General features: G+C 36.9%; 1 protein-coding gene across 6 annotated transcripts in view; it reads left to right on the top strand.

Annotated features, from left to right (window-relative positions):
• LOC137017923 (glutamine-rich protein 2) overlaps positions 1–12675 on the top strand; it is a 49308-nt gene that overhangs the window by 18368 nt on the left and 18265 nt on the right. For 4 of the 6 annotated variants that reach the window (XR_010894656.1, XM_067382695.1, XM_067382693.1 and 1 more), the window contains 8 exons: positions 2348–2450; positions 2753–3049; positions 4114–4236; positions 6740–6814; positions 6933–7097; positions 7794–7912; positions 9360–9425; positions 10070–10171. Coding sequence is in view for 5 of the 6 variants with exons in the window: in XM_067382695.1 (XP_067238796.1) it covers positions 2348–2450; positions 2753–3049; positions 4114–4236; positions 6740–6814; positions 6933–7097; positions 7794–7912; positions 9360–9425; positions 10070–10171 (1050 nt within the window). In the remaining variant the exon portion in view is untranslated. The remainder of the gene's footprint in view (positions 1–2347; positions 2451–2752; positions 3050–4113; positions 4237–6739; positions 6815–6932; positions 7098–7793; positions 7913–9359; positions 9426–10069; positions 10172–12675) is intronic. The other 2 variants (XM_067382696.1, XM_067382697.1) reach the window with 2 other exon arrangements.

Here is a 12675-nt window from a genome sequence, read left to right as displayed (position 1 = left end):
CTGATTGGTCAGATGACCCAGTCTGTTGTGATCGGTCTACTCTGCTCTAATTGGTCAGATAGCCCAGTATGTTTTAATTGGTCTACCACCAAACTCCCATTACCATATCTAAGTTGATGTCCTTTTTACTATATAAATTCAAGTGCGAGTCCTCATCATTTCTAAGTGTATGCAAAGTGGATTTGCTTTTGAAGCTCAGAAAACAGCATCTTCCCGACATGTCAACAACACAAACCAAACTCTTCTGGGGCGTTCACACAAGACGCGACTTGCGCGAATAAAAGCGGCTCCAGTCTCGTTTCTGCACACTTCCTCTGAATAAACACATCAACTCGTCAGTGGGAAAGTAGTTGTAAAATACGGAGAATAAGCTCAATTTGCTGGCTTTAGCTAGCTTGTAGTCTCAATATGTTTTTATATATACATATATATATATATAGCTCAAATTGAGTAAAGAGCGTTTTTTACAACTTACCAGATTGTTCAACCTCCTCACTTACTTTCCTCCAAGCAAGATCCTTTTTATTCCTGTTTCTATAAAAGTACAAAGATGTATCGTACAGCGACGATTATTTTGTCCTCCATTGTTGTTTCGGATTTCTGCCTCCACTCGCTACGTCATAATTATGTCACTACTAGAGCAAGCTCCTGATTGGTTAACATGGCGCGAATATTCACCAAAGTTCAGATTTTTCAACTCGTGCGATTCGCGTGAATTGCGTGTTACGTGCGTCAAACGCCCGAAATGCTCAATTCGAGCCGCAGGATGTCTATTCGCGTCTTTGCATTGACTAAACATGTAAATCACTCGCGCTTAACGCTTCATTCGCATCTGGTGTGAACGCACCGTTCCAGTCTCAGCTACAACTACAGTGTTTGAGGGTCAAAGTAGACATTGTTCAAAGGCAGCCAATTGACCCTTCGCTAAGCCACGCCCGAAAACCGTCACAGGCCAATCGTGGTTTAGCAACCTTTACTAGGCGCGGAGGGTCTGTCAAGCTTTCGAGCGAGGGAACACGATGAAGCGTTGCGCTTATGGATTGTGTTAACCTGATACCCGGTATCCTAAAAGTTTGGACGGGGTGGTGGAATTTTTTTTCCCCTCCCGACACCTAAAACCCAAGTGGAGAAATGCCAGTGTTCTGACAATTTTGTGCTACCCTGTCAGATTTTGCTACCTCCCATTGAAACAGTAGGTAACAAAATCTGACAAAATCCGAAAAATGCTAACGTTACCTATCAGATTGTGCTTCCAGTGTGATATTAACGTGGTCTATGGCTTTATTAACATCTACACCTACCCCAACCCTGAACCTACCCTTATAATAACGCATAAACAGTAATTTTGTGTTATTTATCAAGACAACAATGACGTTATATTGATGTATGTTTTAGCTTCAAATTTGATCAAATTAATTTCTAATCGGTTGCATATTATGTCGTGGATATATCCCTTGAATGCATACTGCAGTCCCTTTTGGCTTGCTCTCTCAGATATTTCACCTGTTCGCCAAAAATGACTAATTATCTCCTTGAAAATGTCTGACTGGTGTGCATACATACCGTAAATGACTTGCCAGACACGAAAGCTTGACAGGCATAGCAACAGTAACTAAGGAGGGCGGGGCTTAGCGAAGGGTCCATTAAGACCATTTGTGGGCATTATGCAAATTTGTTACAAACCTACGTAGGTTAATGCAGGACATTAGGCTGGAATTACTGAGGACTCATTTCAGGCAGTTCAGAATCGCTTCTTACTTTTAGTAGACAATAACCCTATTCATCTTTTATCAAACTTTGCTGACATTTTACATTCACAAACAGCTTTATTACACACTACATGTAGGGTAATATCTGAAAAACCATAATACAATAACCCAGCTGCATAGGTGTGCACACCATTTTATAACTGGGAATGTGGCTGTGTTCAGAATGAACACATCATCAAGGTCATGTGAAATAGCATGCATCTGTCTTCACCTGAAGTGACTCTGATGAACTCCAAATACGCTCAGTTCAGTGCTGAAATAAAATCAAAGGGTGCTTAAGTATTTTACGTTTATTATTTTCTCAGAAATATGTCTTTGCATAGGTTGTTATTTTTACATTACATTGCTTTTTTTTTTTTTTTTTTTTACTTTTTATATCCACTGTACAATTACATTACTACATTTTTAGATGTTTTCTTACCTTGTGAAGACATTCTCATTGCTGGAGGAAGTACCACTTGTTTTTTGCACTGCGGCAGTTAAATGAATCTGGACCTGATTTAATTAGAAAAGAAGGCGCAATTTTCTTTCACTATTGGCAATTTTCAGCCCTCTGTACATCACACACACTCATACAGGATTGCAGTACTGAAGCTGGATGAGAAAGTGCAGGTGCTGATGAGAGAGAAGAGTGACAGAGTGGAAGAGAGAATCAACCAAGACAGACACACACAAGAGCAGGTCAGACAGACAGAACTCCTCCAGTTATAGGGCTGGGCCATATATCAAACATTCACATCATATACTGTATTCACAATGATGGAAGGAAATATTTCTGAATAATATTATTAAATAATTTTGTTAGTTGTTAACGGATTATATTTAGCAAATACCTAAAGCAACCGTATATATATAAAACACCAAGAGTTAAAATTTAATAATATTCAATATATCGCCCAGCCCTGTTGGTTTGATGCCCTACCATTGTGTTATTATTTTTTCATTAACGTTCTTTTCATTTTTTTTTTATGGTTCACCTGTAGTTAAACAGCCTCAGGGTTATGATTGAGGATATGATGTCCTCCTCATCCTCTCCACTCTCAAAAAGTGAACAGCAGGAGGCAGTAGAGTTCAGCAGAGCAGCGGAACAGGCCCAAAGCTCGGGCCAGGATCAGGTTCAGAGTTCAGGTCAAAGTCAGAGTTCAGGTCAGGATCAGGGTCAACAGCAGACAGAAGGTCACGATCCGGGCCTGGAGATCAGTCAGTTGTCCCAGTGTTCCTACAAAGCGGAGGACAAGACCACTCACCTCACGATCCAGGAACACCGGGGCAGGAATAAGGTACATGACAGACAGGGACAGAGATTACCCTTACGCAAAAATATATTTCCTTATATATGAATGATCAATATATTAAATTATTCAACGGTTTATTGAAAATATACAGAAGAATACATTGTGTTAATACTGTATATTTAAATATATTGAATAATATATAAGGAATTGCCGCTTTTCATATATTGAAAAATATGTGACAATATATATATCACTAATATATCATAATGTATGTAGCATTATATTCAGTAATACACTTCATAACATGTGATATGGTATTGTATGGATATAAATATATTGCAGCTATATTTACTCATGCAGCATAATTTCATATTTTCAAGCTAGTTAACAATAGCACAAGCACACCTGTCACCTTCATGTACTAAATTATTTAACAAAGAAACTATCACTGTACTGAAGAGCGCACAGCCATTACTTTTAAATTACGTAATATATAGTCCTAATGGTGTTCTTCAGCACATTGGCGACCCCAAAAACATACCAGAAAACCTTTTAAATTCCAAAATAATAGAACATTAAACACTAACATCTCCCCCTATATTGATATTGTGCAAAAACACATGAAATAGCACTTCATTTTAACCTTTACTCTCCTTTACCAGTCAGAAGCAAAGCATGCTGGGAACTAGAAATCTGTTGCAACTCATTCTGTGAATGTATATATGTGTTTACATACATTCACATTTATATGGGAACATGTATGTGCAACATATGTACACTTTACGAATATCACATATAATGCTATTTTTGTCTTCATTTGTAAATATTTGTATCAATAGCCATACATGGTCAATGCATATATATCGGAGTTTCCAATATATGGAAATGTATTACAGTATGTAATATATCGCAATATATTTTGCAGTATATTGCCATATATTTTTGTTACGTAAGGGTAAACTGAGTTCATTCTTCTTAAGACATTTTAAAAAACATTTGAGACAAAGTTTGTACTGAAATTAAACATGGAATGTCTCCTGAGCTCCGACAGATCTGTCAAATGTTCCTCTGTGTGTATGTGATGTTGTGAAATGTGTGTTTTGCTGCAGAACACTGATCTGGCGAGTGATGTGGAGGGAGCCTTACTGCAGCTGCAGGCCGACTGTGAGAGACTCCACAGCACATCCAGACGCCTGACGGAGGAGCACAGCGAGAAACAGATCCACATCGACGTGAGTGAGAGCATCACAGCTTAGTATTACTGACATGTGTTAATCGAGAATCTATTCTGCTGTCTCTCAGGGGCATTTACAGTATATTGAGATTCAGTTTGAAATTTAACTTGTTTTAATACTCAGTTATATTAAATTATTACCCTTTTGAAAAAGAAAGGCACTTTAGCATACTTATTAAAACTACTTATTACAGAAATAACATACTTAAGTGTGAACTAAATCTAATGTTTTCACACACTTAATTGCATCTCAATTGCACTTAAATTAAAATGTATTGTATTTAAATTTAAAATATAATAACTTTAAATATAATTGGCTGGTTTCACAGGCAGGGCTTAGGCTAAGCAAGGATTAAGCCTTATTTCAATTTGGGTATTTAAGTAGCTTTTAAAAACATATCCTAGAAAGAAACATTACTGGTGTGGATCTTGAGACAAAACAATGGCAGTGCAAGTTACTTTCAGTTAAAACAGCTAAACATGCATTTTAGTCTAGGACTAGCTTAAGCCTTGTCTGTGAAACCAGGGGGTATATTGAATAACACACTACAGTTTTGATTATAATCAAGTGCTTCATATGTGCTTTAGTATCTTAGTCAACACAAAAATAAGTGTATTTTTTTAAAGCACAAAAAAAGATTATTTAAACAATAAACTTTTAATTTGACATTATTACTTAAGTGTGTTAAGAAACATGTATTCTCTTTAAGTGCACTTAAGTGGACTTTTATTAAATTTATATTATATTATCTGCAAGTAGAGTTTTTTTTTTTAAAATATACTTTTAAGGTTTGAAGTGCACTACAAGTGCTCATTTAATATATAAGCACACTTTTTCATAAGGGAAATAGTAAACATTTCGAACTGTATTAGCCTAGCTCTGTTTCAAAACCTAGTGAGCTACTATAGGCAGTATTTTAAGGCATCATAGGCACCTCAACCATAGGCGGAGGGTGAACCAACTCCAGTGTAAGACTAGATGTGCTTCCTCTAGAAAAACACATTAAAACAGAATTTCCTGAAATAGTTTCAAGTTGCGTGACAGCTTGCAACAGCCTACACATCCCAGCATTAACGCTCTTGATAAATTATTTGTTATTAAAGCGACTATGTTCACAAACCACTATAATTAGAGCAGAAAAGCAAGCATACTGTATGCGGGATTTGGCATGACAGCCAATTCAAATAATAAATAACCATTGCCTTTCATAATGCAGCTAAGCAAAAGTGTTAGTCAAATTCTGCATGGATTATATCTTTTAGAAAGCGCGCAAAGAGCTCTCCCTTTATCATCACTAAAAAGCTGTCACTCATCTCAGTTCATTTTGAGTAGATTCTAACTTAACTTAAAGGATTAGTTCACTTTCAAATTAAAATTTCCTGATAATTTACTCACCCCCATGTCATTCAAGATGTTCATGACTTTCTTTCTTCAGTCAAAAATAAATTAAGGTTTTTGATGAAAACATTCCAGGATTTTTCTCCTTATAGTGGACTTCAATGGCCTCCAAATGGTTGAAGGTCAAAATTACAGTTTCAGTGCAGCTTCAAAATGTTCTACACGATCCCAGATGAGAAATAAGGGTCTTGCTAATTTTCTAATTGTTATATACTTGCACTAGCATATTGTATATGACAATTTAGTTCAAACCTGTAGAGGGCAGTAATACACTTAGCAGTGCCTACACTGCTGGAATTCAAATAGAGAAGAAGAAAAAGACAGCTAGTTCAAGATGAGCATTTATGGTTAAAACATATACAATTTAAGAAAAAAACATTTTAGAAAATGAGCGATGGTTTCTCTAGATAAGACCCTTATTCCTCATCTAATTTTGACCTTCAACTGTTTGGAGATCATTGAAGTCCACTATAAGGAGAAAAATCCTGGAATGTTTTCATCAAAATCCTTAATTTCTTTTCGATTGAAGAAAGAAAGACATGAACATCTTGGATGACATGGGGGTGAGTAAATTATCAGGAAATTTTAATTTGAAAGTGAACTAATCCTTTAAACACATGTGATTGGCCATTGCGTTCAAGAAATCAACAGATATGTTTGTGATTGGCTGCACTGCTCAACGCTGCAAAACATGTTGTAAATAGTAACCTTTGATGGTCTCTAAAGTGCAAACACCAAATCTGTTATGCCAATATGCTAATATTACATAGAAAAATGATCCTATACCAACAGTTATTGGTAGCTTTTTCCCTCTAAAAGCAATCAGAAGCAGCAGCAGTCAGTGGTTTTAGTGAGAAAATGTCACGCTAGTCTCAAGTCCTGTGACCTCAATGGCACAACATGCTATTGTGGAAGGTAAAAAATACTTACATAGAGACACATGTTATGTTTTACATCATGGTAGGGACTTCCTGCTGACTTAAATTGTTCTTAAATTAAGCTAGTTACAATTATTACACCCTTGCCCAACTCATCCCCTTACAGAAACCTTTGGCAGTTATATATGATTTACTTTACATAGACTTAATTGTGGCTTTTCCAGCGTCTGTACAAGATGTTGGAGGAACTGGATGAAAAGAAAGCTGACAAGGAACTGGTGGAGATGAAGATTGAAATTGTGAGTTGTTTCTTTACACCGTTCATAAATATTTCAAGTCCATCAACTATTCTCTGTGGTCTCCATCGGACCGCCACAGTCACTGTCAGTCGGTGGACATCATCTCTTTGCTCCTCAGAAAGCAGACAAACGGGCTCTGGAGGGCAAGGTGAGCCGCATGCAGTTTGACAGCATGACCGAGCAGCTCAATAACATGTTACAGGAGCTGCTCAGTAAGATCAGCGGTCAGGAGAAGGACTGGAACAAGGTCATTGAGAAGATCTCCAGTGAAATGGACTGCAAGGTGAGAGAAGGATGGACAGAAATATTGTACAATACTTCCCTAAAGTCATTTAACATCTCTATTGTGTAAGAAATATTTCCCACTGTTATGAACTCATATGTCTTAAAGTACCCACTGATAGAGCTGTTCTAAACTTTGCATTAATATAAAAGCTTTTTTCTATAAGTTCAGAGTTAAGTGTGATATTATGGTCATTTTTCATATTACAGTAATTAGATTGAGATTTTGAACAGGTAATGAGAATTTGGGGGAAATCTGCTTGTGAGATAATCTTTTGAGAAAATCATTTTGTGAGATTGTGAGAAGTTTATGTTTAATGTTATGAAAAATGCACAAAAATACTATTTTCAATATTTAAATGAAAAATATATATTTTCCAAAACATGTTTTACTCTAAAATTGTGAGAAAATCAAAAACATAAATCTAAACAAGATGCGTTTCAAATATGAGGTTGATATCTCAGAAAATGAGGTTTCAGTAAGATTTTGTTTGGTCGCAGTACCAAACATTTCCACTAGATGAAATTTGTTTCCAATGCCGTCATTTTTGACCACAAGGAGCACAATTGTGACTATTTTTTCAAGACCGTTTAACCTTTTCGATTAATTTCGATTATTTTTTGTGTTCACATAGCAAGTGCTGGTAGGTTGGATAGAAACAAGTATGTTTTATAACATGTATGTCTTGGGCTGTAGTTGAACCGGATTGAGCTGGATCCTCTGAAGAAGCAGCTGGATGATCGCTGGAGAACCATCCATAAGCATCTGCAGACACCGTCACTCCCCGAACAGGACGACGCCGCTGGACTCAGGAAGTGAGCGACCAGATTCACTTTTTCCAAGACATTTATTATATATGATTATTTAATATATTTAACTTTTAATATTTTAACAAGATGAGAACAAAGCATATATAACAGAATGGAATATGCAGATGTCAAGTCGTGGTGAAATTAGCAAAATTTCACCAGCAAAAAATGTCATCGTCCACTAGTGTTGTGATGCACAAAGCACTGCTCACACAGAAATCATTTTCAAACCTAACACAGAAAAATAGTTTAAAAAACACTTGTGCGAAATTCCCAATTAAAATGTAAATTCCTACTGAAATGACTGGAGCAATGATAAATGTGACTGTTCTTTCAGACTCACATGACAATTCTTAACTATTTTACAGTTTTGTATGAATTAAATTTTGCGAATTCAAATTTAATCAACTCGTAAATTGTTACATTTTCTAGGTTGCCTTGCATGGTGGTCAGATGGTGCACACGTCCTGAAAAGTAAAGCCAAAGTATTTTGATCGCCCCCTGGTGGCTGGCTACAGTATAGGTCATAAGCTCCACCTTTTTCATGTAATCTAATGGGATGCGAGCCAACCTAAAAATCCAATTATACTTCACATATTTTTCTTAAGAAAATGGTTTCTGCCATTTTAGGTAGTTCTTATCACGCTGACGTATGTTCAAGTGTTCGTTTTTCAATTAACTTTGGTTTTACTTGTTTTATGGTATAAAAATGGGGTGTGACGTTATGATTGACAGCTGTGCTTGCGATCGAGTCTGCGGGAGTGTGTATGGGACCTTGATATCGTGGCTCCACCTCAGTATCACTACTGTGCAGATTCGGGCTCCAAACAACATAATTGACCCTTCAACAGGAGTTTGATTGACAGGCAATCTAACTAATCATAACGCCAAATCCGCCATTTTGTTCGACAAAGCAGTCAAGATTAACCTCGGTGGACTTGTACTTGAAAAATAGTATGTATTGACATCTTTCCGCGTTTGAAACAACATTCCTTCTGATGTTCATTCATGTTTATTTGATGCTATAAATGAACTAGTAGGAAGAGATGATCGGTTCACGAGCCGCTTGATCTGAGGCGCTACAGCAATCTGTCACGACACATTAAAGAGCCACAAAACGGTTTTTATTGTTCGAATTTCTTAAAAAATTACACAGTTTGAAAGCTGGGACTTTGTTTAATATCATAAGTAATCTGCTTTGTCTTGTCTGTCGACATGTTGTCAGTGTCCTCTTTGCTCCGCAATGTAATTTTCAATCTGTGTGGCGTGACAGCGCTTGTCGGACAAAGCAACAGTAACTAAGGGGGGCGGGTCTTTGCAAAGGGTTATTTGGCATTGACCATTTCTGGGATATTTTAGCTTCATTTTGGAAGGAATAGCCATTTGACTAACATGATGGTGGTTGTATGGAAACAAACCTCACTCTCTTTGTGTCTTTCTCACTTTGTCAAAGACAATTAGTGGCCCGGTTTCACTGCATCTCCTGCGATCGTCCAGTGGAGATGATGACACCAGGACAGTACGTAAATATTATACCTGCATGACACTTTTTTTGCCACAATTAATTAAAAATATATTAAATTGTACAGGCAATGGCTTAAATACAACTCTTCAATGGCTTAAACTCAACATAATTTTTTTTGTGGTGGTGTCAAATATGTCTTGAGTAAAGCAAATTTGGATTGAAATATTATTCAAGTCAATGTGTTGCTACCAAAATACAGTTGTTTTGTTGTTGTTATGCAGTGTTGGGTAAGTTACTCTAAAAAAGTAATTAATTACAGCTACTAATTACATCTTCAACAGTGTAATTAGATTACTGTACTAATTACTATCTCTATAAAGTATTGGATTACTTATTATTAATTACTTTCTAAATCCCATATCAACCTCAACCAGTTGAAAAATACAAGGATAGACATGAAACAGCTCTTTTAATTTTTTTTTTTTTAAATAAATAATATAAAATTGCATTAAGGTTGCATCACTTGACAGTTTTAGAGTAATTAAATCTAATTTGTGATTGAAATTCAGTATTTTCTAAGACCTAACTTTTTTTTTTTTTTTTAAGATAATTAAAAAGTTTCTGCTTGTTATATTCTCAAGACATCATTTCTTTCTGGCAGTGAACAACACTACAGTAATGTCTCTGAATGTTTGCAGGCACATGGTCACCCTGCCCTCGGCCCCAGGACTGCCCTCTCACAAGTCCAACCGGCCCTACTCTGTGTATGAACTGGAGCAGATGCGGCAGCACTGCAGGAGGTGAGACAGGTCATATCCTCAAAGCTTTTCCAGTGCTTGTCCAGAAGGGGGACTCAAAACCCAAACGTACTCCACTGTGTTCTACAGATTCCACACAGTAAACCTGACATGAATCTCAGTGACTTTTACAGCAACTTCCTGTATTCTAGGATGGTATTTGTGGACATGACAGAAAGCATTTGGACATACTTAAAAATGTATGAAGTTTGTGTAATATAACAAAATATCAAACCAGGTGGCATTTATTTGAAAGAAAATAGTACTCTTTCCTAGTAAATAATTACACAGAAATTTTGTTTGGCTTCCCCTACAAATAAGAAGTTCAAGTATTAGAAGTGTGATATTAGTATACTTCTTTAAACTAAAAATAAGAGTATACTTTGTCTTTTTATGTACTTATCAGAGATGTACTTAAAGGTGCCCTAGATTCAAAAATTGAATTTACCTCGGCATAGTTAAATAACCAGAGGTGTCAAGTAACGAAGTACAAATACTTAAGTAGAAATTTCGGGTATCTATACTTTACTGGCGTAATTATTTTTCAGACGACTTTTTACTTCTATTCCTTACATTTTCACGCAATTATCTGTACTTTCTACTCCTTACATTTTAAAAATAGCCTCGTTACTCCTATTTCATTTCCGCTTGTTTTCATTCCGGCTTGAAAAAAAAAAAAAAAAACTATCCAGATAAATCGCGCCATCTGGATAGAGTGAATTTGATTGTGGTTGGATGAGAATAAACAAATACTATTCTGACACCCTATTGGGTTGTACTCGATCCAGCGCACCTGCACGTCACAAATCACGTCAAATCACAAATCACATCACACTCCAGCAAGAACGACAGTGTTGGTGGTCGTTACTCAAAAAAGATTATTTCTTAAAAGTTATTATTTCTCTACTACTGGCTCATTTAGGCTATCAAACGTGTGCTTTCTCTTCATCCTCCACAAATTAAGGTAGTTCGGTACAGAGATGTTTGAATAAATTAGCGTATACACTGGTTTTTAAACTTTTTTTTAGCCCGACCCTTTTTATTTACGTGACCCATAGTCATATACAACCATGTAGCTAAACAAGCCAAAACAAATTAATATAAAACCAAACTGAAGGTAAGCCTGCGTTGCTCTCATGGTGTTATACCTCTCTCTTTCGGTGAAGTGGAGCAGTGCTCTTGCTGAATGGCACGGATTGCACTATGGACTATTGTTCCTTTTATATGATTTTTTTTTTTTTATGTATTTTATTTTTTATAACGAACAAGCTACGATGTCACGTTTCCAGTGCTTTGTTGTGTGCGTGTTGAGGCGCGGGCGCGATCAAACAGCTGTCTTTGCTGGGGACTTGCCTCATCGTCATGGCAACGGTTCGTGGCCAGGTCAGATTACGTCAGGCCCTGCGGAACGCATGGAACATTCGGAAGGGCTCATCCCTATGCCATAGTCCCTTCAAAGGGTTTACCCTCCGGAGTGAGAGCTTCAAAGGGATGAAGGGTGTAGGGGTCAAAAATACTCCTTTTTTGTAACGCACTTCTGCGTCATCTTAACGAGACAGTCAAGGAGGATAGACTGCGCAAGCTGCGCCCTTTGTTTAACGTTAGTTTATTTATTTATTTTTGGTTTATCGCACCATAATGTATATTGTGTCTATGTATTTGAAACATTTGAATGGACTGATAAAGGGAGCTGTAAAGTATTTTTGTTGAAGTACAATGTCGTTTTGACCATATTAATGTACCAAATCTAACTCGTATAAATATTACAGTAGTATAGATAAATACTATACATTCATATATAGGTAAAATCAAACTCCGAGCTACCTGTACCCATTCTGTGATGTCAAACAACTTCACTGTGCAAAGGATCATGGGGGTCCGAAGTGTCCATCAGTTTGGAACGACCCCTCAATATGGCGGCCATGATTGTTTTCACTCTAAAGTGCCCTTCGGAGGGAGATATATCCCGTTTGGAATGCACCGAGAGTTTGTTGCCATTTGTTGGATGCTCAGACGACCAAACAAACACAGATTAAACATGTTCAGTCTGGTAAAAACAGACTCCAACCAACGCCAACAGGGTTACCACACCTATCCAACAAACTCCAACAGATGAGTTTGTTGGCGTATGTTGGTGCGGTGTGAACTGAAACAGCTGAAAACTTTGGCGGGTGTTAATGTCAAGCCCTGATTGTTACTAAGCCTGCCCTGGGTACACAAAAACTACCCACATTTTTCTTGTCCGTTGCCCTCACAGATTCCTGCAGTTAAGCTTGGATGTACATTTACATCCCAATAAAGGTTATTGATGACATTTTGAGGAGGTGGAGTGCGCAATAGACCCCTGTGACACGGCCTAAGCTTTTGTCCTTAATGGCATTTTTTTCCCTTACATTACTTTTACTTTTATACTTTAAGTAGTTTTGAAACCAGTACTTTTACACTTTTACTTGAGTAAAAAATTTGAGTTGATACTTCAACTTCTACAGAAGTATTTTTAAACCCTA

The sequence above is a fragment of the Chanodichthys erythropterus genome, chromosome 3, assembly GCF_024489055.1.
Source record: "Chanodichthys erythropterus isolate Z2021 chromosome 3, ASM2448905v1, whole genome shotgun sequence".
In the NCBI taxonomy this organism is placed as follows: domain Eukaryota; kingdom Metazoa; phylum Chordata; class Actinopteri; order Cypriniformes; family Xenocyprididae; genus Chanodichthys; species Chanodichthys erythropterus.
Note: the sequence above shows the minus strand (reverse complement) of the source record. Positions and strands in the feature narration are given on the sequence as shown.